Source organism: Aquila chrysaetos, chromosome 2 (genome assembly GCF_900496995.4).
Source record: "Aquila chrysaetos chrysaetos chromosome 2, bAquChr1.4, whole genome shotgun sequence".
NCBI classification, from domain to species: Eukaryota; Metazoa; Chordata; class Aves; order Accipitriformes; family Accipitridae; genus Aquila; species Aquila chrysaetos.
The window spans coordinates 26,560,240-26,584,086 of record NC_044005.1 but is presented as its reverse complement, the minus strand read 5'-3'; the positions used below and the strand labels follow the sequence as shown (position 1 = coordinate 26,584,086).

The 23,847-nt window shown below is 49.2% G+C and overlaps 1 protein-coding gene and 1 long non-coding RNA gene across 4 annotated transcripts in view; both read left to right on the top strand.

The window, feature by feature from the left end:
• IFT43 (intraflagellar transport 43) overlaps positions 1-9,624 on the top strand; it is a 50,440-nt gene extending 40,816 nt beyond the window's left edge. For all 3 annotated transcript variants that reach the window (XM_030003185.2, XM_030003189.1, XM_030003197.2), the window contains 4 exons: positions 3,254-3,326; positions 4,733-4,808; positions 5,162-5,224; positions 6,032-9,624. In XM_030003185.2, coding sequence (XP_029859045.1) covers positions 3,254-3,326; positions 4,733-4,808; positions 5,162-5,224; positions 6,032-6,142 — 323 coding nt within the window. In that variant the 3' untranslated portion in view covers positions 6,143-9,624. The remainder of the gene's footprint in view (positions 1-3,253; positions 3,327-4,732; positions 4,809-5,161; positions 5,225-6,031) is intronic.
• Positions 9,625-9,870: 246 nt separating this feature from the next.
• LOC115336369 lies at positions 9,871-19,079 on the top strand. Its single transcript, XR_003921737.2, has 2 exons — positions 9,871-11,606; positions 15,084-19,079. It is a non-coding gene; the product is annotated as an uncharacterized LOC115336369 (long non-coding RNA).
• The last annotated feature ends 4,768 nt before the right edge of the window (positions 19,080-23,847 follow it).

The following is a 23,847-nucleotide window of genomic DNA, read 5'->3' as shown; positions in this document are numbered from 1 at the left end:
AGCCCCCACACCGAGCGGGGCAGGGAAAATGTGGGTTACAGAGCAAAGCACACAGAGTGGGGGTTTGTAATGTAACCTTGTCATTCGAAAAAGCTGCAGTGTGAGACTGGGAGGACATGGTCCTGCGAACATTTCTGCATGTACTAATGTTATATGTAAGTAGCCTCACTGCAGCTAATGGGAATATTAAAAGTAGAGCATATGCCTACACTCTTGCAGCACAATAGCCCATGTGCTTCTTGCCCCTGCAGTTGACATAGTGCCATGACTTGGCTGTGTTACGAGAGCTTACTGGAAAAAAAGATGTGAGTCCTAAGAAGAGCAACAAAAACAATGAGGGGGCTGGAGACTGAGTGAGGGGAAAGGCTGGCTCCTTGGTGATAACGTGAGAACTGAGACACTTTGCAAACTGTACAGAGAGAGAAGGGAGAGGGATTGTGGAGAGGTGGCACCATGGGAATTGGCAGAGGGAAGAGGAAATTATGAGTAACAAGTGAAATAAAGACCCAAATATTTCAGGGCTGATTCGCCACTGATAGCAGTTAGCTTGGGGAGCTGATACTTTCTTATAATTTGCGACATTTTTGTTCTGTTTCCTGTCAGTCTCTGGCAGTCCTAAAGGGCATTGCTTCTGCCTAGAAATGGACAAATCATCCACGCTTCGCAGTAAGAACAAGCATGCACTGGCCTTTGTTGGAGGGGCTGGCAGGAGCCCCCAGAGCGTTTCCAGCTCTTCTGTCTGAAATATTTTCAAAGTGTCTCTAAAATATCGGAGCCTTGAATTTCTTTTGGAAAGAATTTCTATGTGATTGCCTGGATTTTGCTAATGTAGAGTAGTGGTAGTGCTCTGCAAGGGGTTTGGGAATCTCTGCATGGAATTCAATGGCAATGAGATAAAATCAGCACTGGAGAATCCAGGAGTCTTCGGGAACCTGCAAAATGGAAGGGGCATCACTGATCTTGGCCCTAAATTTACAGTTTTTTCTAGTGCAAAAAGAGATCAACAAAAGCAAAAGGGAACTGGGAAGTGGAGACCCCAGAAATAGCTGCCAAAATGAGCACTGGGTGAAGAAATTCAGTTTGCAGCAAACACCTTCCACATTTCTGCTGTCAAAAGAGGATAAGGATCTGACCTTCTTCTGCTGGAGGGAATGCTGCTCCATGGGTGAGGGCAGCCCTGTTCCCAGGTAGTTCTTCGTTTAGATGTGTTTGCTGAGCAATATTCATAGTCTCCTGCTGAAAAAGATAAATTAGCTCAGGAGAGATTACACTGTTTCTCATTCCCATGCTCCTTTGCCTGGACTAACAGGGCATCTCTGCACAGTGCTTCATTCCTCCCCTTGGACCACTCTCACCAGTCTGTTCCCTCCTTGGTTGCTTATATACAGGGACTTTCTCCCATGTTACCACTGAGCAGGTTTTACCAGCTGCCTCCACAGGTCAGTCTGTCTGTCCGTGGAGATGCTTTTGTCCAGTAATTGCATTTTGCTACAAGTTTTACCAAGACCTGGGAGCCCCTGCAGGGAAGAGCCGGCGGGATAGTAGCTTCTACTGTGTATTGTCCCTACAAGCAGAGGGGGAAGGGATCTGCCCCAGCTGCCCAGCGACGCACTGGTGAGGCATTTCTTGCACATGTCTCCTCATCTAAGGGACAGCCTGGTGGCCTGGGGCCTGTTGCTGCAGTTTCCCTTTAAATGTCTTTGGGAAGTTTGCTGTAGTTGGAGAGCCTCTCTCCAGGCACCTGCTCCTTGGGTGGCTGGGGAGCTAGAAGGCACAGCTCTGCTGAGGCCGGCCAAGCTGTCACTGCCTTTTGCAGTAGCCAGGCTCTTGCGGCAGCCTCTGTCCCGCTCAGCCTTCCGCCAGGCAGCCAATTAGCGAGAAATCCCACTGTGTGGCCAGCTCCGGACGGCCAGCGCGCCAAGGCCCGGGCTGACCCGTGCCCTGCTGCAGCTGGGCGAGGGCTGCCTCCCGCCCCGCCGGCCGGCGAGCCGGGGGATACGCAGTGGACGTTCAGCAGCTGAGAGCCTGCGAAGCTCTGACAGGCGGCCGGACAAGGGGCTCTTCAGGAAGACCCTGCCCAGAGCCCCGAGTGCCATAGGTGGGAACGTCTCTCCAGCTCCTGAATATTCATCTCAGCTTGGGCTGCAAAACGGGGCAAAGCCAGGCCCAGCTGCCTGCTGCCGTCCAGCAGTGGCATGGCTGCGCTGCCAACAAAGCCGGGAGCAGCCTGCTAGCTCCAGTGCTGAAGGGGCCAGCTCTGCCCGCATGCTGTGCAAGTGAAACCTCCTCCCAGGGCCGAACCACCAGCTTTTCCACGGTCTGAGGGCTCAGGGTCACTGGAGAGCCTTTGTGGCCTTGAGTTTTAAAGGAGCTCTGTGCTGCTGTACTCTGTCCTTGCTTTGCACCCCCAGTTACTTTCCCTTCTCTTCCTCTCTCCTTTTTTGCTCTCTCCATCTCTAACTGTTTACAGCACTTTGTCAAATCAAAAAGCATGCAATGCTCTCAGAGCCTTGCTGCTTTAGCAGGATTCAGTGTACACCCAGTTCTTCCTCCTCTCCTCCATTCTTTAGCATCCTTTCTAGGTGCAGTAGCTGTAGTTCTTGTGCTGGGAATACCCAGTGACCCAGATGTCAGCCATTCCAGGGTCACACTGGAAATCATGAAAAGGTTTATGACATTACAACTAGATGCATCTTCCCTAGTCTTTGTATCTGCTACACCACCAGCACTTCCTTCCTCAGCTATCAGGAAGGTCACAGGCCTCTGCACAGCCTGAGACCCTGCCAGCAGCAACTCAACATGTAGTTTTACATGGCTTCTCTCAGCTTTTACCCCACATTTCATTTCTAACAGAGTCCAGGTGGCTGGTGGCTGAGCCGAGAAAATGATAACCCATCTCATAAGAAGCAAATTCTTGCCAGTCTTAGGATGATGGCAAGTAGGCAGCAGGGTTTAGCGCAGCTGGCTTCTTTCAGCTTCAAGGTTGTGTTCAAATGCATGGTCCATGGCCTATGGAGTCCTACCCAGCCCAAATCTGCTCCTCTTGCAAGATTTCTTTTGACCCCAAGCTTCAAAGCTTTATTGCCTTGTTTTAATATTGAACAATAGATTTTTAATCATTGCTGAATAAGTCCCTTGTATTTTCCTCTAATAAGAAACAGGCTGTTTCAGATCTGTGAAGCAAGGGAACCTTTGTCTCTAGCGAGAGGAGAGCACAACACTCCCCACTTACTCCTGCTTTCTCTTGTTGCAGACATTCCTGTGATCCCTGACTTGGAGGAAGTCCAGGAGGAAGATCTGGCCATGCAAGTGGCAGCTCCCCCCAGGTAAGAGCACTGCCAGGTGCTCTTGAGGCTCTAATCAGCAGTGCGAAATGGCCGGTGAAATTAAACTCCGTCTTATCTCATGCTCTCTGGATGTCAGCAGCAGTGCCATTCAGCAGGATTTGGTGCTGTGTATTGTGGCAGCAGGGCTCCAAGCTGAACAGTGCAAATTTCTTGTTTCCTATTACGCAGAGAGAGCGATTACTGCATATTCTCTCTCTCTCTGTCAAAAACCTACATTAGAGTAACATATTTGATGTTGCAAAATCGAACTCTCGAAAGTGAGGAATTGCTTGATTTAAGGTTGCCCGTATAACCTCAAATGCCTCCAGTACACATGCATTATCACACACACTTTGATTATGCATGGTCGTAGGCTGCTTTGCCCTCTACAGGATATCCTTCTTACTCAAGTGCCTAGTTAATTTGCAAAGTACAATCCTGTTGTTTGAAGGTGTTATCAGAGTAGTCTTGGGGTTAGCTCAAGGGAGACCAGCAAGCTTTAAAAAATGAAAGTTTTGGGGGTTTTATCTTAAACATATCAGGGAAGACATCTCTCCTCTGTTGGGCCTATTGCCAAGATCACAGACTGGGATATCTGTTCACCCTTATTTGGAGGGGTAGGATATCTTACTCCTGACCACAGATGCCTCTCTCACAAGTATGGAGTAGTTATTGTAATTAAATAGCTGTTGACAAAAACAAATGACACTTTATGGTAGTAAATTTAAAATTACTTTGTCTCTCACCAGAGTTCATTTCTTTGTTTTCTCTCTTTTTTATAATCCCATCTGTTCCTTCTGTATCCATAGTCTCCCTGCAATAGAAAAGACAAGTGATTTTCATGGACAAACACAAACAGAGATTAAATTAATACATGCCTTTTCTATAGTATTGCATCACCTGTGAAGGGAATCGTGGCACGACAGTATATTACTCCCCTACACTGTGTTTCTCTTTGAAGGCTACATTTCATGATAGCTGTGACTCAGCTCAGATATGGAAATCACGAAGTCCCTACTATTCTGTAGCTTGTATGGTGGGGCTCTCAGAGCCTGCTTTGCTACGGCGCTGGGGCTCTTTGAATGTTCACTGTGTTCCTGTTTTCTTTCTGGCCATTGCAGCTGGTCTGTGGATCTTCTCTGAGCATGCTGGCTTCTCTGAGGGAGTCAGTGGTTGCTCCACATCCTATTTTTATGCACATGCACAACCTGGCACACAGATTTGTCAATGACTGTTCATTTGCTGGATGAGATGTGCTTCTCTCTGGGGACATCCATCTGCAGAGTCTGCATGGGCAATGTGGACACTCGAGACAGGTGTCACCAGACTGCTGTTCATGCCACCCTTCTCCTCAGATGTACTTCCACGCTTACCCAGGCTCGTACTTTGACCCTTTCTGGTTGCAGTGTGCAGGTGAACCGAGTGCTGACCTACCATGACCTGGACAAAGATCTAATGAAGTATGCTGCCTTTCAGACTCTGGTAAGTGGATGTTGCTATGGGGTGACTGATGTGACTCTCTATCCTTTCAGGCTCCCATCATCCTCCACAGTGATAGTCAGCTGCATAAAATAGAGAGCCCTATCATCCAAACGACTTGCAGTCTGCCTGCAAGTCTGTTTCTCTCTGCAATGTGGCTTTCATACTTGTTTGTGTCTGTAAATAGTGTGGGTGTGGTATCTGCTACTCAGATGAGCCTCCTCCTGTTGTCCTGGACAAAGTATATGTCTCTTATGAGGCAAATGTGGCTGTCTCTAGTGAGACCTACCTGGTGAAATGATGGTGTCCGCTTTCTCACTGTCTGTAAGACTGTGACTCTGTGTGTGTGTTCATAGGATGGAGAAGTTGACCTGAAGCTTCTCACCAAAGTTTTGGCTCCAGAGCATGAACTACGAGAGGTAAGTCTTTCTTTTGTGGGAACACCAACAAGGCAAAAACTTCTAATTGTCTCAGACTGTACTTGGAAAGTAAACCTTTGTCAGTGAGGTGGAGGAGAGAGGTGAGGAGGAACTTGTCCAAGCTGATGGAGGTTTGATTTCCCCAGCAGTTTATTTTAAAGCTATATAGGGCTTTCTCTGTGTGAGATTATGGCATCACTATGATTGGCCTCCTTCAGTATGAAAGAGCTAGTAAGGAAAATGTGAAGGGCCTAGCACTGTCACAGATCCCTGCAGAAACAATGCTCTGTTGTGTATTGTCTTCTGGTAGCTACCATGAGCTTCAGGTGGTTCTACAGGGCGGTACAGAGGGACAAAGGCAGAAAGCATTTGGGGTTTGGGCAGAGGGATTTTTTTAAATCAGGACAGAACCACCTCAATACGGGGTGGGCGGGAGCTCAGGACTTGCAACAAAGGATTTCTGCAGCTCAGAATTGCAGATGCTTCAGCAGAAGTGTGGAAGATTTTTATGGCTCCTCTTTAAGCCCTGCCTGGGAGTAGCTAAGATTAAGAAGTATCAAAAAATCTGTCCTTTATGGAATTTTGCATTATGAATAATTCTGTCAACATCTTTAAATTGTAGCAGGGATTCACATTTCATTCTGGCTAGATTCCTGTCCTAGCCAACTGAATCTGCGACTTCCCTGGCCGGGGCAGTTGCCATTTAGTTTCTCTCTTTGGTGTTCATCTTGAATATTTGGCATCGCTCAGAGACCTTTGGGTGTCACCAGTAACATTTCAGCATGTTTGTCTTTTTTCCCTTGGTAGGATGATGTCAGCTGGGATTGGGACCATCTCTTCACAGAGGTGTCCTCAGAACTAGTGACTGAGTGGGACCTGGGACAGTCTGAGAGAGAGGACCACCTCAGCCTGCCCTAGAGCACTGGCACACCAGACATCTCACACATGCATCCCCTGTAAATAGTTTAGCACTTTAATTTTCTATTTGCTTGTTTGTATTTGAGAATTTATTTCAGACATGAAAATAAATAGGGCCTTGCTTCATAGGAAAACTGGCTCAGGAGAAGTTTTGGGTATTTTGTAATAAGAATCTTTGTTCTCAAAAGAGATTAAGAATTCTAAACACAATAAAATACTTATGAACAGTTGCTTCCACCTCACTAACACCTTTACAGATAACTGCAATGGTCGATCTTTCCACTACGGAAATGTAGCCTCTCTGGAGTGGACCATCTTACAATGGAGTGTGGTTTTCAGTGATGGCTATCAGAGAAGCTTAGGCCGATATGATTTGTTTGCCTGGGACATCAAGATTACCATCTTCCTCACAACAGATGCCACAAGTTGTCAGGATACTGGTTTTACATTTCATCCAGCAGCCTCCAGCCATCCCCTGCTGGTTTAACCTCTTTCCTGGAACATTACCTCTGTATTGACTCAGAGGAAGCAGCATCACCTATTAAACTGCCAACACCACTTCCTACAGCACCTCTTTTTTCCCTTGAGGTTTCCCAGCTAAATTCTGACCAGGCCTAACCCCGCTTAGCTTTTGCAATCAGATGAGATCACAGCCTGAATGGAGATAGCTTCAGGCAATAGGTAGTTTGCAAAGAAAATACTGTTTATTCCACATGTGTGAAAGAATGGAGCCTGCTGCTCTGAAACAGGGTAACTCCCTTGTGGGTGTCTCCTTGGATCCAAGTAACCCACTTTTATTGTCATCTAAAGAAAAATCCATTTAGCTTTTAATGCCTTGTCCCCATAGAACCGTGGTCATTATTTGCAGGAAACAGTAACATTACTTCTAAGCCAATGTCCTTCAAAGCCTTGTTCCATTGGAGAATCTTACTATATACTTCTGGGAGGCGGTGCAGGTGCTGGAAGGAAGGCTTGCTGTGCTGCTTTTCTTAGCTTGTTTGGTCGGTCCAATAGAACACTGCATTCTCACTCTTGTACTGACAGCAGGACAGGTCAAATAACTCACTGTGAATTCAGTACTTTGCAAAATTTCCGATCAGAGTTGATATGCCAGACAATTCTACCAACAAGAGAGAAGCAATTGGGTCCCAGTCTGGGGCCACCAAAATAAGGGGAGGCTCATCTGTCTCAAGGAGACACTAAGTTTTTTATAGCCAAGAAATCTCCCCTATAACTAGAAAACTAGGTGAGACAGAAGCCTGGGAGGCCAGCGTATGGAGAATAATCCTGAAGTCTTTCTCTGAGCAGAGAAACCTATCTTGGTATGAACAGAAACTTCACAGCTCAGCTAGCATCTATCTTTCTGTGACACCTACAGTTCTTGTCCAAAGAGAATTTAGAATGCTTCCTACGTTCCAGGGGAAAAAAAAAAAAAAAAAAAAAAAAAAATCAGCAAAATAAAATAGTTTAGTAAATTAGACAAACCCAGCAAGCCAGTCTGAGAGGAAGAGAGTGGTAAATGCCTCCATTTGGGGATGGGACATGGATTTGCTCAGTTCATCCCTCAAAGATCACAGAGAAAGCAGAGGCACTCACTCTCCTCTCAGTTGCAAACTGTAGGAGCATCTAGTGTGGATTCTCTCCCTTCTACTTGATCTGAGGCTCTAATCCACACTGCTCCTGTAAGCTGCTTTGCGTGGTATCACCTTATTAAGTGGTATCTGCTTCCACTGAGACTCTAGCCTCTTTGAAGCATGAAGCGAACATAACTTTCTGTGCCCTGAGAATGAGAGGATAAATTTTGGTCGTTGCAGCAGTGGCCCAAACCAGACTACCAGTACCCCCACTGAAACTTGGGTCTCTGCACCATGCCCCTACCAGCGAAGTAACTGTCTTCCTACTATGATGCTGCACTTGCCTCCAGTTTGTTGAGGAGGAGGGCAGGAAAACAACATGAGCTGAGAGAGAAAGGGAGGCTGAGAGGTGAGCCCACCTTCCTCCCTTCAGTCACTGTTGCACAGCATAGGAGGCCTTGCACTTTTGGGTGGCCTCATAAAACCATGCAGTCACCCAGTACAAATCAACCAGTTTTCAAAGACCACAAAAGCTGAAGATGCCCAGGCCTGAGGCACAAGAGTGGGGGAACCATGAATCCAGCGTCTCTGGCTGCCCAGCCTGAGGTATGGTGTGTGATACGGAACCTATTATATGTTGCGTTTTCTTTAGGGTCTTGGGGAGGTGGCATTGCTGGCCACGTGAAGCATTAAGAGTGGATAACTAAGCAGTAGTTAAGACTGCAGCCATTGAGTGCTCCGTGCAGGAGACATGCCAAGCCTATTGCTCCTCTAGCAGCTGTGCGCTGCACCAACAATCCTGGGTTGTCTCCAGGAAGGCTCACAGAGCCATCTTCTGCTTCCAAGAGCTGCTCTGATCATCCTGGGCGGGCAGAGCACTCCTGTCTGGCTGCTCTCCCAGCAGGGAGGAATGAGAAGTGGAACTGCGCTGTGCAGTGGTGCTCAGCCCCTCAGAGGCCACAGGGGCCCTTCAGGAGTCAAGAGGAAGAGGAAAGCACCCCTTGAAATGAGAGCAGGAGGGACATCAGACCCCAGAGATCCTTCTGGAGATGGTGAGGGGTAGGAACAGGGGAGGGCTTGGGGAGGGCCATTTGAGGCAGGGTGTGGGGAGGAGGGGGCCAGGAGCAAGACTGGGATTTGTGGGAGAGGCAGAGTAGAAGCAAGAGGAGCAAGGAGGTTGAATGATTTGGGAACAGAGTATGCATAAAATTTGGAGGGGAGTGAGGCCAGAGCAGGTGCTGGTGGAGAGCCGGGAGAGAACAGAGCACAAGAAGACCATAGTGGGAGTTGAATGAGGCCTTTGCTGATGAGCTGTGGTCATGTTGTGCTGGAGGAGCTGCTCTAAAGCTGCATAAAATCTCCCAGAGGAGTGTGCTTGGGGCTGGGTGCGCTGTTGGCTACCCCCATCTGGCTTGAGGCCCTGCACAAGGATGCTCTGGGGTGGGAGGCAAGTGTGTGGGGGCCAGGCCTGTGCCCACTCTGGGCCCCTGGGAGCCGAGCAAATACATGGGCAGAGTTTGAGAGCAGGGCTTGAAAAAATCACAGCCTCATCTATTTTAAGGCTGGAAGAGGTGGCTTTGATCATTTAGTCTGACCTGCTATAATACAGGCCATGGCAGAGTCCAGTGAGATGTGGCTGAGCTTTGCCTGTCTTTTAGAAAGGCAGGCAGTCTATTTGAAAATCTTCCCTGGTTAGTTTTTCTAATAGATAATTGCCCTTATGGTTCAAAATCTGCTTTATGTCTAGACTCAGTTTTTGAGTTTCATTTTCTGTTCCCTGAGCCTGCTTATGCTTTCACCTTCCCAGTTAAGCCATGCTGTCAGATGTTTTCTCCTGGCTTCAGTATTTGTGTGCACTGTGACCAAATTGTCTCTTTAATTTCCTTCAATAAACTTAATAGACTGAGACTTGTTTCCATGACTTTTCAACACCTTCCCCAGCTGGAGGAGGGGAGGTGAGTGTCTGGCTCCTGGCCTTCCTCCAGCAAGCTGTTCCCACCCACCTTCCTTCCACCATCATGTTTTGGTTGCAGTGCTGGAAAGGTGACTGAGACCTGTTGCTTCTCCTCTCAAGCCCTGGTGCTGTCAGAGGAGAACCTGCTCCTGTTACTCTCCTTGCTAAAAAGAAACGATGAGGTGCTTTTGCATGCTTAGGCCAGCTCTTGGCTTGTGGTGATGCACCAGTGTGTATTGGCTGTGACAAAGCTGCCTCAGGAACCTGCATTTCTGAAAAGTCCAGTGGAAAGAGCATGCAAAGGAAGAAATGGCAGGTGTAAATTTTTTCTTGTAGCCTGCAAAGGTGTAGCTCTGGTTGATCCTCAGGTGAGTTGAGAAGTGAGAGCAGTTTTCAGAACAGTGCACCTGGCTCCTGGAACTCAGATCAGCCCTTTGGGCTGTGCCTAGCCAAGGAACAGAGCAATAATCCCTTGTTGGTCTCCACAGACCTGTATCACAGAGGGGTAACGCAAGGTGCAGTGGTGTGCCTGGGGCCATACAGCAAATCTGTGGCAGAATCAGGGTTAGAAATGAGGAACTTCAGGTTCCCGATTCAACCATGGCTTTCATATAACTGGTGAGTGTTTCCCATCTTCAATTCAAAGATGGCAATTCAATGTAGAGAGCCTTGTGTCCTGTCTACTCTTTGTTCTGCTCTGTTCACACATTGCTGAAGGAGAGCTGTAAACCTGTCAAAGTGCGTGTTGTCAATAGCATGTTTAGCTCAGTGAGCTGATCTGGGGTGTCTGCCCAGGGACTTGCTGGGATTCTGGATGGGTGTAAATATCTACCCACAGATAGCCTCTTGCAGGCCCAGAGCTCAATAGACTACCTGAGCAAATGGTGAGCCTCATCACAGATGAAGTAAAAGAAGTGCACAAAGGAAAAATTAATTCTAGGTCCTATCAGTTTTAGGAATCTCTGGTTCTGTTTATAATAATAGAATATTTATAGGCTTTCTTGGTGGATTATAGACTTTCTTGGTGGAGATGTTTTACTAGAGTACGGTTTGTTGGGGGGGGTCTATTGGCATAGAGACAGCATACACAGGGCTGGGAAAAAAATGTGGAAAATAAAAGCTGAAAAAAAGGCCAGACCCAGCAACTTTCCATTAAAGACCCTGCCAGCCAGAAGCCTGTTAAAGGGACTCTGGCTGGCTGTTCTATTAAGTGTGACAAAGTGATGGGAGGTGAGGGGGAGCTCCTATGTTAATAAGTTGGAAAGGCACCGCCGTTCCTCTCACCGGAGCGTCTCAGTGAAAGTGGAATTAATTCATGGCATATGCTCCCAGCATCTGCCGCGGTGACCCGGAGTGGCGGGAGCGCGGCGCCAGGCAGCGCGAGCCAGAGCCCATATTCCCCGCTCCTCTCCTGGGCCTTGCTCGCCGCCTGCCCATGGCTGAGCGTGGGGATGGCATGGCCGCTCCGGCTGAGCGCGCACACCCAGCCACCCGCCCGTCAGCTGGCCTGGGTGGGATGTTGATGGCCGTGGCCAGAGTCTTTCTCCCTCTGAAGAAGGAGACATGCTCTAGACTTGGGAGGTAGAAGGGGTTGTTTGGATAGAAAAGAGACTGATTCGAATGGAAACTAATGAAGTTTGTCCCAAACAGCCTTAATTCCTCCTGTAGCATTCCCTGACCAAGTCCTTCCTTCTCCAGCCATCTGACTTGTTCTGTGGCTTGCTGTGAGGCTCTGACTAACTCAGTCTCCCTCTTCTTTCCCACTGCATCTCTGCAGATGATTTGATCCTCTCCTCGACAGAGGGCACAGAGGTTGTATTTGCTGTTAGGTGGGATTTCATTCTCTGTTTAATGGCTCCCGGGAAATGATTTTTGACACCTTCTTTCCCCTTGACTGACCTGCAGCGTGGCCAGGAGCTGTATCCAGCCAGTACAGGTGGGTGCACTGTGTGGTTTCCAGGCTGTAGCAATCTTTGCCTGTTCTTCATGCTCTGCATGTGAGCTTTCCCTTGGGAAAGGGCACCCAGAGCCAACCCTCCACTGGCTGCTCTTTCTTCAGCCTCTTCCTTCCACCTTTCTGGACAACTGCCTGGGATATGGGACACTTTCCTGGCCGGGAGAGCTGACAGAGGCAGGAGAGACTGGAGCAGTGGGTGATCCCCAGACAGAGCAGAGACGCCCCACGCTGCTTCTGTGCTCTCCCAGCAACTGCTCCCACACCTCAGCAGCTTCTCCCGCTTGCACTCCCTTTCAAAATGTGGCATCCCAGTCCTGGGCTGTGCTGGGACTGTGAAGTGCTACGTGAGGGCCAAGGCAGGGTCTCAGCTCCGGGGCACCATGAGGGATCCACAATCGACTGCCCTGGTGAGACGAGTCCTCCCAGGGCCATACTTTATCTGGGGAGATGACCCACACTCCTTGTGGCCGCAGCCTGGGAAGCATCCTGATTGATTCTGTCATGAATGCTGCATGACATGGACAGCCAGAGCTCCTGAACCCATTAATCTCTCTGCCACAGTCCCTGGGGCGATGGACCCTTTCCTTCTAGTGCCTCGCTACCCAAGTCCGCTCCAGCAGGCTGCTCTGCGCAGACCTTGCTAGGGCCAGAGCAGCTCTGGGCCACGGGCCCTCTTATCGGGCTCCATCTCCTGTCACTTTCAGGACCACTTCATTATCCTTTTATTAGCCCTCTTCTCCTGCTTATCGTTATTAATAATCACGCTGGATCGGCTGGAGTGCTGACAGCTGCCCCTTGTCTATTCTTTCTGTCTATTTTAATCCTGCCTGCTTATCTGGAATAAACCTGATCCTTTTTCTTTTAATTAAAGAAATTTGGTCAGCCAGTCCCTCCTCCATGCAGAGATAGGACTGATCACACCAGTGATATGCAGAGAGCAGGAAAAGGGGCAGATTACTGTGTCACAGTGTTTTCCACAGCTCGAAGATATGGGATGTCGGAGTAGAGGCTGGAAGAGATTAAGGTGCATGTGTGCGGAGAAGCACAGCACTGGGGTGCTGTGAGGTGCTCGTCTTGGGGTCTCTGCATCTGACCCATTGTATTGGTGCAGGGCTGTGCAGCCGCATCTGTACTGCAGGCGAGAGGCACCACTGCACCAGTGCAAGACAAGCAGGGGTGGTCCCCTTTCCCTTCTCTGCTTAGCATGGGTGGCAATAGCAATGCTAGGCTCAGAGCCTGTGTGCGTGGCACTGCTGGGGCTGCTGGCATCACTGCAGTTCCTACAGGGGTTAAAGGACTTTGCTTCTCAGCACTTTCTAATGTTGCCAAGAGATGCAAGTGCTGGGCTTCACAGTGACGCTCCTGTTTTGTGCTCCCACAGGCATTGCTTCCTGGGGCCACAGATCTGTTCTAGTCTCTTAAAAATGCCTTGCCGGGCAGTTCGCTTGAGCTGAAATATTTGTGTTGTCTAAAGGGACAGGTCACTCGAGGAAGGGCTGTGCAAATAGGCTACGGGAAAATTGTTGTGCTAATTCACACTTTTATGAACCCATAAACTCAAATCTGCATTCATTGCAATCTGTAAAGTGACTGGAGTGTGGGCTGAAATGCTTAGAAAGTGTTAATCAGGGGTCCGTAACAAAGCAAAACGCTCTGAAGTGCAGCAGCAGGAGCTTGGCCATAAGCAGCAGGAGTATTCAACCTTAGCGCTAAAAATGCATATTCTTTGGTTCCCAAACGGTTCATTTCAGATGCACAAGTTGCAGCATTGACTGAATGCGAATGTACCCCCCGCTACAGAATATGGCAACTGGCTCAGATTTGTAGGGCTGTTTCACCCCTGAGAGGCTGCGGGCCCAGGAAGGGTATAGGGCAGAACTTCCTGATGCTCAAGCGAGAGTGTAGCTCTGAAATCCTGTCAAGCAGAGCCACGCTGGCTTCTGTCCCTGTGCTTCTGTTGCTTTTGAGCATTTCAGCTGACTGGGATGAACGTTAACCTGCAGTTCAGGTGTTGGTGAGGCAGCTGCCACAATACAAACCCATGCACATGGCTTAGCAGATCCTTTAAAAACAAGTGATTCTGTAACAATCACAGGCAAGAATTGTGCATGGTGACATTCATGCTGGTTTGCTTCTATGTGAAATGCCCTGCTGCTCACAGAAAATCTTTTCATCATTACTTAATGTTGAACAAAATGTTTGAAAGATGGGAAAATGCAGGGTTCACTTGCCTAAACAGACGCACTAATAACTGGCAAGAGCTTTTATTACCTGACCCTGCTCCTTCAGCAAAAATCATCCCCCCTACAGATCCAAGTAAGGAAAATTCTCAGGATGGTTTTTGGCCCCGAAATGATGCGGGACACCATTTTTAGTGTTGTGGGACATTTTGAATCAGCCAAAAAAGATCAACTTGCAGTCCGTGTGATAGGCTGAAGTCTTGCTTTGATCATTACCCTGCTCAGCAGAGCTACCCGCAAAGCCAGAAAAGTGCCTTGGGAAATTGCCAAAGAATTTGGTCCAAGTCAAGCAACCTTCTCTGCGCTCTGAGCTTCAAAGCCAAGCTGGAATTAAGCTTGTGGCTCCCTGTGGCCTGTGGGGTTATGTGTACAGATGGTTGTATGGCTTGGTGAATCAACCTGCTAAATAAATGGGTGGTGATAGTTCAGGCTATTGTCAGTATACCTGAGTTCACTCAAACCTAGTCCAGATAGCAAACTCCGTCTAACCCAGAGGGATGAGAAGCAGCCTGGATTTGCCCAGCTGAGTGCTGTGGCTCCTATTCAGGGATCTGAGCTATCTCTTTTAAAGCAATCTTTGGTATTGCCCTTCTGTATTGCTCTATGCCCCACAGAGATACTCTTACTTGCATGGCTTTCAAACCCATGGTGCCCAAGACTTAACACCCTCTCTGTCCCTATGTGAAGGGGATTCAATGATTCAGTGCTCTTCATTTCATACACAGGGACCAGAATCATGGGCTGATAATGCAAGTTCTCCAGGGTCCCACGGTGAGACTGTGACACAGCTAGGAACTGAATCCAGCCCCTCCAAGCATCCATCCAGTGCTGCAGCCACATTACTTCACTAACTAACTCAAATGGTGCACAAGGCCAGTATATTTGTTTATTTTGATTTTCAACCAAAAGCTGGTTTCAAGCTATAGAGCTCCTTCCAGATTTTCAAAAAACACAAAGTAAAACTTCATAGTCTTTGTACAAAACACCTTCCCCGAGAACAGCACAGCACACTGCCCACCTGGTAGTACCCCTGCTGAGATAGGAAACTGTAATCATCTCCTGCAAAAATGGCTTCCTTCCATAAGCCTGCTGCCCTCGTCCCAGAAATACCCAGGGAAAGGGATGAGTTGTGAATGTATGAAACTGTTTTCCAGTGCAAACTCCTGAATTCTGAAGCCGATAGAGCTCTTCAGCCTGCTAATGCGTGTCTCTACAGAGTCCCCAAAATCAAGCTTTTCTGCTGAGCTCAGTGGAAGAGGACCACAAAGCAGGGATGGGAAATCTTCTCCATGCTGAGAGATGCACAGGTCATTCAGAAAGCCTTTGGTAAGTCACACAGTACCACATTGCCTTAAGATTAACCAAGCACATGCTGGGTTTTTTTTTCTTTTTTAAGTCACATGATGGTCAAGAGCCTTTAACGAAATTGTGGACCCTTTCTGTCCCAGGGACTGTAGGTTCTTGTCACAGGGTACCCCAGCCCCAACACGCTTAGTTCTTAATCGAGTGGGACTGGTTGCGGCGAAAAGTCTGTGACGGCTTCTTGTGACATAAGACAGGCACAGAGAGAGCTTTGTAAGATGCCTATGGCTTGCATGACATGCAATTGAGTATGACCAGTTTGGAGAATAATGTTCAGTATAGGCAACGTCACATTAGGCAAACAGATCTGGAATATGTGTGTGGGTCTGAAACATCCATCCTTAACTTCTCAGTTAAATGGGGGTTTTTGCTTGCATAAAGTGGATATGTATCTTGGTCATACTGGATACACAGCTTTCCTTGGCTGGAGGTGTCTCTGTGCCATATAAAGCATACCTATATCTCACCAGCTGAGTGGGTTCTGTCCTGTCGGGCCCATGGATCTGTTTGTCTATCTGTACAACGTGCACACGCACTAGTGATGGCTGAGGTTGGAAGTATTTATGGCAATTAAAATGTTTTGCCTGGAAGCTGTTTTGGGGCTTTTTTGAAGTGAGGATTTTCAGACTTCAAGGTGTTAACAGCCCCTCTAAACGGTTTTGTTTTTTAATTGCAGCAAATGACTGTGGAGCCATTAAACATTCGCCTCTCTGCAGTTGTTTCTAAGCCCTTTCAGTCCTTCTTCTATTTATTCTGTTTAATTCAGTCAGGTAGCTTCGGGGCAGTGAAGATCAATACTTTACTTTGATAGAAAAGAGTCAGGTTTGAAACATAGAGATAAAACTGACACATTTTGTATAAATTTAATTAAAAATGCACCTTTAGTGGCTTGTTGCAAGCACAAAGCCAGCCTTCCATCTAGCTATCTCTCTGTCTCACTCTCTGTCTCTCTCTTCCCTTTCTTGTTCCTAACAGGAAGATCTCTGAATCTGCCTCACCAACAAAGCACCTCGTTTTATGATTTTTGTCTTGAAAGTTTAGCACTGAGGGAGCAGGATGGAAGGGATGTGAAATTCTAAACAGACCTTCCGCTCTCTCTCTGGTCCCTCTCCTTTTGGTGGTGGTGGCTGGGGGGACGGGGAAGGAGCCGGCTCCCTGGTGGGGGAAGGAGGGCGATGAGGCAAAATGATTTTTTTTTTTTTTTTTTTTTTTTAAACCCAGCAGATTGGACACCCTGGGGCACTTTCCATTTGGATCTGTAGCTCTCCTCCACTCCCGCCCCCCTCTTCTTGCTTTGTTAAACTGAGAATTATTTTTCTGACTACATGTGCATCCCTGATCCCACTAGGATAGTGCTGGCCACAAGGCAGTGTCTTTATTCTCTCTTTCTTTTTCCTCCCCTGCCCCCCCTCATTTCTTCCCTCTCCCTCTTTCCCTAACCCTGCTGCCAGTGGGGACATTTGTCTTGTGTTTTATAATCTGGCCCCTTCACCCCCTTCCCCTGCATGTCTCTCTTTCTCTCTTTCTCAATCCTGTTTGGCTCGGTTCATTTTTCACTTGAGTGCCTTTCCTCCCAGACTCCCCTCTGCTCCGGCCTCCCTCTGCTCAACACCAATAAAACACGCACAACACAGGTAGAACAAGGTGCCAGGGCTCAGCGTGACAAACGGCTCACACACTACTCAATAACCACAGCTGTAAATTGCCCCCTCCTCACCCTCCGCCAGCTCCTGGGAACGGCAGCTCGGTCAGGCCCACATGAAGTATGCTGCCCCACCACAGGGTGGGATGGAGAAGACCAGCGGGAGTTTGGACACCAGCCACTGCTGGGGCAGAGACCTTTCCAGCGCTGTCATTTGGGGTTGTGAGATTTAATGTCCCTGTTTCACTCCCCCGTGGGGCCATGCAGCCAGAGGGGCCCCAGGGACTTGTTGGAAAATAGGGGGTGTGCAGCAAGGGGGTGCAAACTGCCTTTCTGACCTACAAACAACCTATTTAAGTAATATTTTGCGGCCAAGAGTCTCAAGACTCATTCCACCCATGCAGGCTCTTGGGAGGGTTTTAAAGGGGAAGAATGACAGTGTCTTCCCGAGGGTCCCTCTGTTCCCAGGGGACAGAGCTGGGCTGGCAGCTCTGGCTGGGCACCACATCACCTCTGAGAGCTGGGGCCTCCATGGCCGGTGTTCCCTGTGCCCGCACCAGCCCAGCCGAGGCACGTCAGCCACCTACCCCTTGCTGCTGAGCACAGCCTTCCCTGGGGTACAGCATCTCCGCCTGCCACGTGGGCTTGGCCCTGCCAGGGCTGCCCAGGCTGCGTGCTTGCACTGCACATGTCGCTGCACGGCTCACGTGGGCTTGGTGCTGTGCACTTGTGTTCGAACAAACATACAGGAGAGAAAAATGAACCACCGCTGGAGAAAAATAAACCACACGTCAAGGAACAGGCAAGGGGAAAAAGCAAACTGGGTAACAAAATAAATGTGAACAACACGTCTCACCAGCCGGCAGCACCTGCGATCAGCTTCTTCCTGGGTCTGTGGAAAGTCCTTTGAGAGCAGTGGCATTAAAGAGCACATGGAAAATGGTTGGTACATTATGGATAGTGTGGGCAAAGAGAGTGGGGGGACAAAGCAGGTGTCATTGGTGGAGGCTGGACAGAAAGGAGAGAAGGGATCTGGAAGATGAGAATAAGCTCAAGGGTCATGCACAAACAAGACGAGCTTGTGGAGGAGGTTGAAGGACAAAGAGGCACAGCCACATATACTGAAGAAGCAGCAGCAAAAACTAACCTGGATGATGGGGCAAAAGAGAGGTGGTGTCTGCCTCCCTGGCCTTGGGTGACCCTGGGGGTGTGTGTGGCTGTCGGTGGGTCAGCACACAGACAGTGCCCCAGCTCGAGGCAGAGCAGGGGCTCTCAGATACAGCCGCAGGGAGCGACGTGCAGCTGCTGCACGGAAAGGTACTCTTTGAATTCCATTGTGTTTGACTTTAGCTGTCAAAACCGCAGTCGCTGTGAATTTTGCTTGAACCAGACAATGCTGTGCAGGTGGAGCTGCTGGTTTTGCAACGAGATGCAAGGCTGGGTCCCTGCCCCACGGATTTCAGGTGTCAACCCCTCTTGTCTTAGGTAACTGCCAACTCCAGCAGATGTGTGTGTCTCCTGTTACTGGTTTCTTTTGGCTCTGGGATTCCTCATCACCTCTCCCTGTGTTAATTTGTGCTGGTAATGTATGTAGCATTTCCTACCCTCATACTTACAGGAGGCTGCATTTCAGCTGCAAGTGAAGAGAGTGTACTTTGTAAATTGTTAACTAGTGCTTTAGCTTGCCAGTGTGAAAGGAAAACACTCATCTTTGCATCACCCTGCGTCTCAGCTCATACCAGCGTCTCTGCTCTGCAATTCAGGCAGCTTGGCTTTACCAGCAGTAAAAGCAGAGAGTTTCGTTGCTAAGCTAAGGCATGATGGGGTTAACTCTGTCAGTCTGTCTGTATAATATCGGCTGGAACATCAGTTAAAGTCCTTCTGAGTGATTCGTGGAGGTGAGTGCTGAGGGCTGGTTTCTCAGGGACTGTACCGGCAAGGAGCACGTGCGGTGTACAGTGTACTTCTGCAGACAGACAACTCTCGCGTCTTCTGCCTTTAATCACGGCAAATGAAAGTTTCTAAACAGGCAGAAGATGCCAGGCTTTTGTGTTCTGCCACCGGAGCTGTCTGCGTCGCCGTCAGTGCTGGTAATTGCAGACAGAAGCCGCTTTATGTTAAAATGGCATCGGTAATTGAAACGGAATTCAGAATCAGGACCCTGCAGGCACCGCTTGGTGAAAGAAGAAATAAAGATCTTTTGGGTCACATCTTTTGTAATTTGCGTTTAATAATCGTACCAGGAGGTACATACAAAGGGAGAGGAGACATGAGACGCAGCCCACTCCCCCTCCTCGTGCGCTCTGCCTCGCAGCCTTCCCGCAGAGACGGGGGAGACTGGCGGGGACCCCGCACCCCGCTCGGCTGCGGTGGGGTGGTGGGAGGGCTGCCAGCTGCCTTGCACAGTGGCTCAGGGCTGCTTGTGAGGCCGAGCCAGTGCTGCACGCTGGCAGCCAGAAGGAGAGAACGACTCCCTGGGTCCGTGTTAAACTGGATGCTCAAGTTCTGGTTTTATGGTTAGGCTGAGGATTTATGGGCACAGGTGCTGGCTCTTGCTCAGTGGGTCTGGCTAAGCGCTGAGCGTTGGAAGGCACTCCACTGATTTGCAGTTTCTGAGTTTCTCTTTGAAATGGGCTCCCTTTGGCATCCTTCGATGCGGCTTCTGTGGTTATGCCTATACAAGTGTATTCAAGCAAATTCAAACTGTAGGGCATGGCTCATGCTGAAATGTCCCAAACCTCTTCCACCACAGCACAATGAGGCCTCCGCTGTTCTGCTTATGGGGAACAGTGTGTTGCCTGTGCTCCCTCCACAAAACACAGCCAGGCAGTGCCTGGGAGGGCACTAGCTGGTGAGGACCAGCACCCCGCCAGAAGGCTGCCCGTGTTCAAAGAGTGCCAGTGCTAGAGCCCGTGCCCTGGTAAATTCATTAGTGTAGATGCAGCCATGTGGTTTCTTTCTTGCCCTGATTGGTGGGTGACTTCAGATCTCAGGATATCAGAATTACCAGGAAAAAGCCATGTAGCAACAAAAACGTTGCTGAGAGATGCTCAGGAGAGGACTGCAGTAAAAGGCACAAAGATCCTATCAAAGACTGTGAGGAAAATGGGTGCACACTGAGCGCAGGTAACTTCTGCTCTTTTTGGCTTCGTGCTGTGCTTAGCTGATGCTCGTTTGGCCCTGGAAGAAGTGGGATGCAGTCTCTCTTTCTTTCACATTAAAGCCCACAACGGTGCTTGCCCTGCTTCAGTGCTGCTCCCGGTCTGCCTGTTGGAGGCAGGATAGTGGGTTGGATGGCCCTTTGGACTAACCCAGTACAGCCCGTTTATCTTGTGCTCCTGACAGCCTGTCATGATGTGCTTCTGCTGTGCTTGCCATGGAGGTTGAGTCAAAGGCCCCAGAGAGGCTACAGCAGGTTGGTGATGAAAAGCTTCTCTCTCAGCCTCAAACTGTCCAGGGACATTCAGCTGGTCTTATAGTGCCTAAAGTATGCACTCACAAGTCTCTGCTCCAAAGACTGCATCAGCCAATACAGGGCTGCCTTGTTCCCCTTTGCCCAAGCCCCCAATCCTGAAGGAGCTAAGCCTGTCAGGTACCTCCACCATAATCTCCAGAATGACCAAGACTTGTGACACATCATCTAGCATATGTGAGCAAAGAAGATCTGGTTCTCATATAATCTGCTGACCTGCCCTGTGATTTCCCCTAGCTTTGCCTCTGTCTAGCCTTGCCATAGTGCAAAAATAACCCATATTTCTTCTTCAGTAAGAAAAAAACCCCACCATTTTTATTTCTTGTGCTAAATCCAACCACATCAAACACACACCTAAGGAATGGCAGTATCCATTCACATATTCCACTTTGGTCTTTCTAAAACCCAGTGACATCCTGGGAGCCACTCTAAATCCAAATGAGATGGACACGGATGGGAGTAGGACCAGTCCATTCCATCCCTGAGCAGGGGGTCTCTTTACCCCAGACTTCAAGTACATTTTGGGGAACAAACTCAGCCCTGGTTACCTTCATTGGTGTTCTGTTAATCTCAGTGGAAAGGAGCACGTGGTACTGCCTGGGTTTCTTCCACACAATGTACATTTTCTCTATCATTCGGCTTGACTCAGGGACAGGCTTCGTTGTCACCTGTGGTCAGGATACAAAGGAGACATCTCCAATGTCCAGCAGCTCACCTATGCTCTGCATTGATGCTGTAATCCCCTGGTTTCTCTTGCACACACACTCTGCATTTCTTCCTTAAGCTCCTCCTGGCAGCTCACCATTTCACAGTTCTTGCCTATGGCCAGGAAGAGCATCATCTGTCAGCTACATCTGGAGCTGCCATCCTGCCTTCTCCCAGGGAGCCCAAGGGGTCCTTATCAGAGGGCCAGATCTGCAGTTGTGACAGGAGAAATTTAGGTTGGGGAGAGGTACCTTGGCTTCTTCTAGTTTTAATTGCTATTACAAGGAAGAATCTTGTTAAATTTTAAGAGCCAATATCCTGATTTTTCTTTAGCCTAGAGAAGGCAGTGATATGTGACTTGGCGTCCCCCTGCTCAAATGTTACTAGTAAATACCCAGACACCTGAAGTCAGATGAGGGAGAGCATCTGAAAGAGGTAAAGAAAAGTTGTTTCTCAATTTTGTGGAGAGAGTGTCCAAGCTCTGTATAATTACATGCAGATACCCAACCTTGCCTTTCTGCCTGAGAAACTGAGGATGCATTAGCCTTTAGGTGCAGCAGCAGAGCTGCTGAGGAGGTCCATAAGAGGCACTATGGATGCTTTGTTCTGTTCTCTCCAAGCCTTCCTCTCATGTTATGCATGGTAAAGACCTAGCCGGCAACATCACGTTAATTCTGTTTCTTGCCAGCACTTCAGGAAATGGCTGTGTCACAGCCTGCGTCCTGCAAAGATACCCAAGTGAGCTGGACTGCTGCATATGAGTGGCTTTCTGGCTGGGCATGCAAGTCCTACAGTGGTTATCAGCCCTGCTGGGGTGCTGTGGCAATGCTCCTCTGCTCTCTTCTCTCCTTGGTTCAGTCCCAAATCCCTCTCCTCAAATCCTCAGCTCCAGTTTCAACATCTCCACCCTCTTCCTCCATGGAGACCTAGGGATCTTAGGTGGACGGTCACATGTTAGGTGATGGAGAGAAGAGAGGGCTCTTGAATTTAAATGAGCCCTCCTGGCCTTGCCTTGCTTTAGTAATTCTCTTGGGGTGCAGTTTCCGTGGGCCTGCTGTTTGGCCCTCTGACAGCTGTGTCTCCCTTATACTGTGCTATTTAGACCCCCTTTTGCATGCTGCAGAAGATGCTATTAGGAGAAGGCCATAAAACTATCAGCAACATCCTGCCCTGATCTGTACATCTTTCTCACACACCCCTTCCACCACCACCCATCCTCACACAGTGATTTCATTCGCACTTCCCACACACTTGCCTGGGACCCCCATACACCCGCACCTACACACGTTCACACAGATGCACTGCACTCTTATTTTCTCTGTTCCCTGGCCTTCCTTTCCTCCTCCCATCTGTTTGTTGAATAATTCCTGGCTAAGTAACTTTCTCTGCACAGCCCCTGGGCCGGGGCGCAGGGACTTGCCCCCTCCTCCCTCCCTGGCCATCCAGGGGGCTTTTGAACATGTGTTTCTGGGAGGCAGACACCAGCTGGCTGGGCGACATTTGCATAGTCAGCTAAAAGCCCCTGAGCTGAGCTGGGGACGTCTGGAGGAGCCCATGGCAGGATGGAGGGAAGAGGGAAGCGCTGGTCAGCTCGAGGTCAGCTGGAACAGATTTCCAAATGAATGGACAGATGGCGAAAGGAGACAAGGGGTGGGGGGAGCACGCAAAGGCTTCTACATCAAATAAATAAATCACTAAATGCAGTAGGGGAATAAGTGACCAATGCGCCTATGGGCATGGCAGTCACTGTGCTGCTTCCTTCAGAGCCCATGGGGTGGATGGATGGGGCAAGTGTGGGCTTTTACTGCTCTTGGGGCCAGGGAGGGCAGCAGGGTGGACCAGGGACCAGGGAAGGGGCAGGGAGAGGTGTGGGGCTCTGTGGGGTCCCAGTGCTGTGAAGCAGCAGCAGGGAGCTGGAGCCTCCCCACAGCCTCCTGCAGCGAGCCAGAGGGGCCCTGCTGCTGGACCTCCATCTAGGCACCAGCGGGGCCTGCCCCGGCTGCGAGGACAGACCCTCAGTTCACCTGGCCACACTGTGCTTCCAAGGCATCACCCACCTCTGCGGGTTTGGGACTGGGGTTTGTGCAGCCCTGAGCACAGGGCACCCTCACGGTGCTGACCCTCTGTCCCCACTGTTCCCTCCCTGCTATTTCCCCCACTTCTCCCTCCACTCCAGCTAATTTCATTGGACTGAAAATAATAAAGCAATCTGTACAGTTTTGCTCTTACAAGGACATGTCTTTGCCATTCCAAAGTAACAGCAAAACATTATATTTACGAGCCCCTGTGCTGCCTTTGCACTCTCTGCTGATCACTGTTCCCGGCTGCCTGCCTCGTTTCATGCTCCCTCCTGTCTGCACAGCTCACTCCTCAGGACAGAAAATATACTTTATTGTTTGATCCTGCAGCACCTTCTGGAGTGCGGGGGGAAAAAGCACTCCCTTAGCATGTGAATTGCCCAGGCAGTGAGAGCTGGCTTGCCTCCCCAGCGCTCAGGGTGGCCGCAATTGAAGACTTCAGGAAAAAAAAGCCAAGAAATGCCGAAATGGACAATTAGGGGCTAAGCCACTCAGAAGAGTACTGTTTTCCTCCTTCCAAGCAGTTTAGTGGTCGCCACATGCCCTTGACCAGGAAGGTTCACAAATTACATGTTGTCTTTAAAATCCTGCCTGCCGTAACTGTGGGTGTTCCCCTAGACCGCATGAGTGTCTGAGCCTCTTCTGGGCTTACATCCTCCACACACCATTGGCAACTCCTACAGGCTAGTTATGCACTACACTAGAAGGTATTCCCATTATG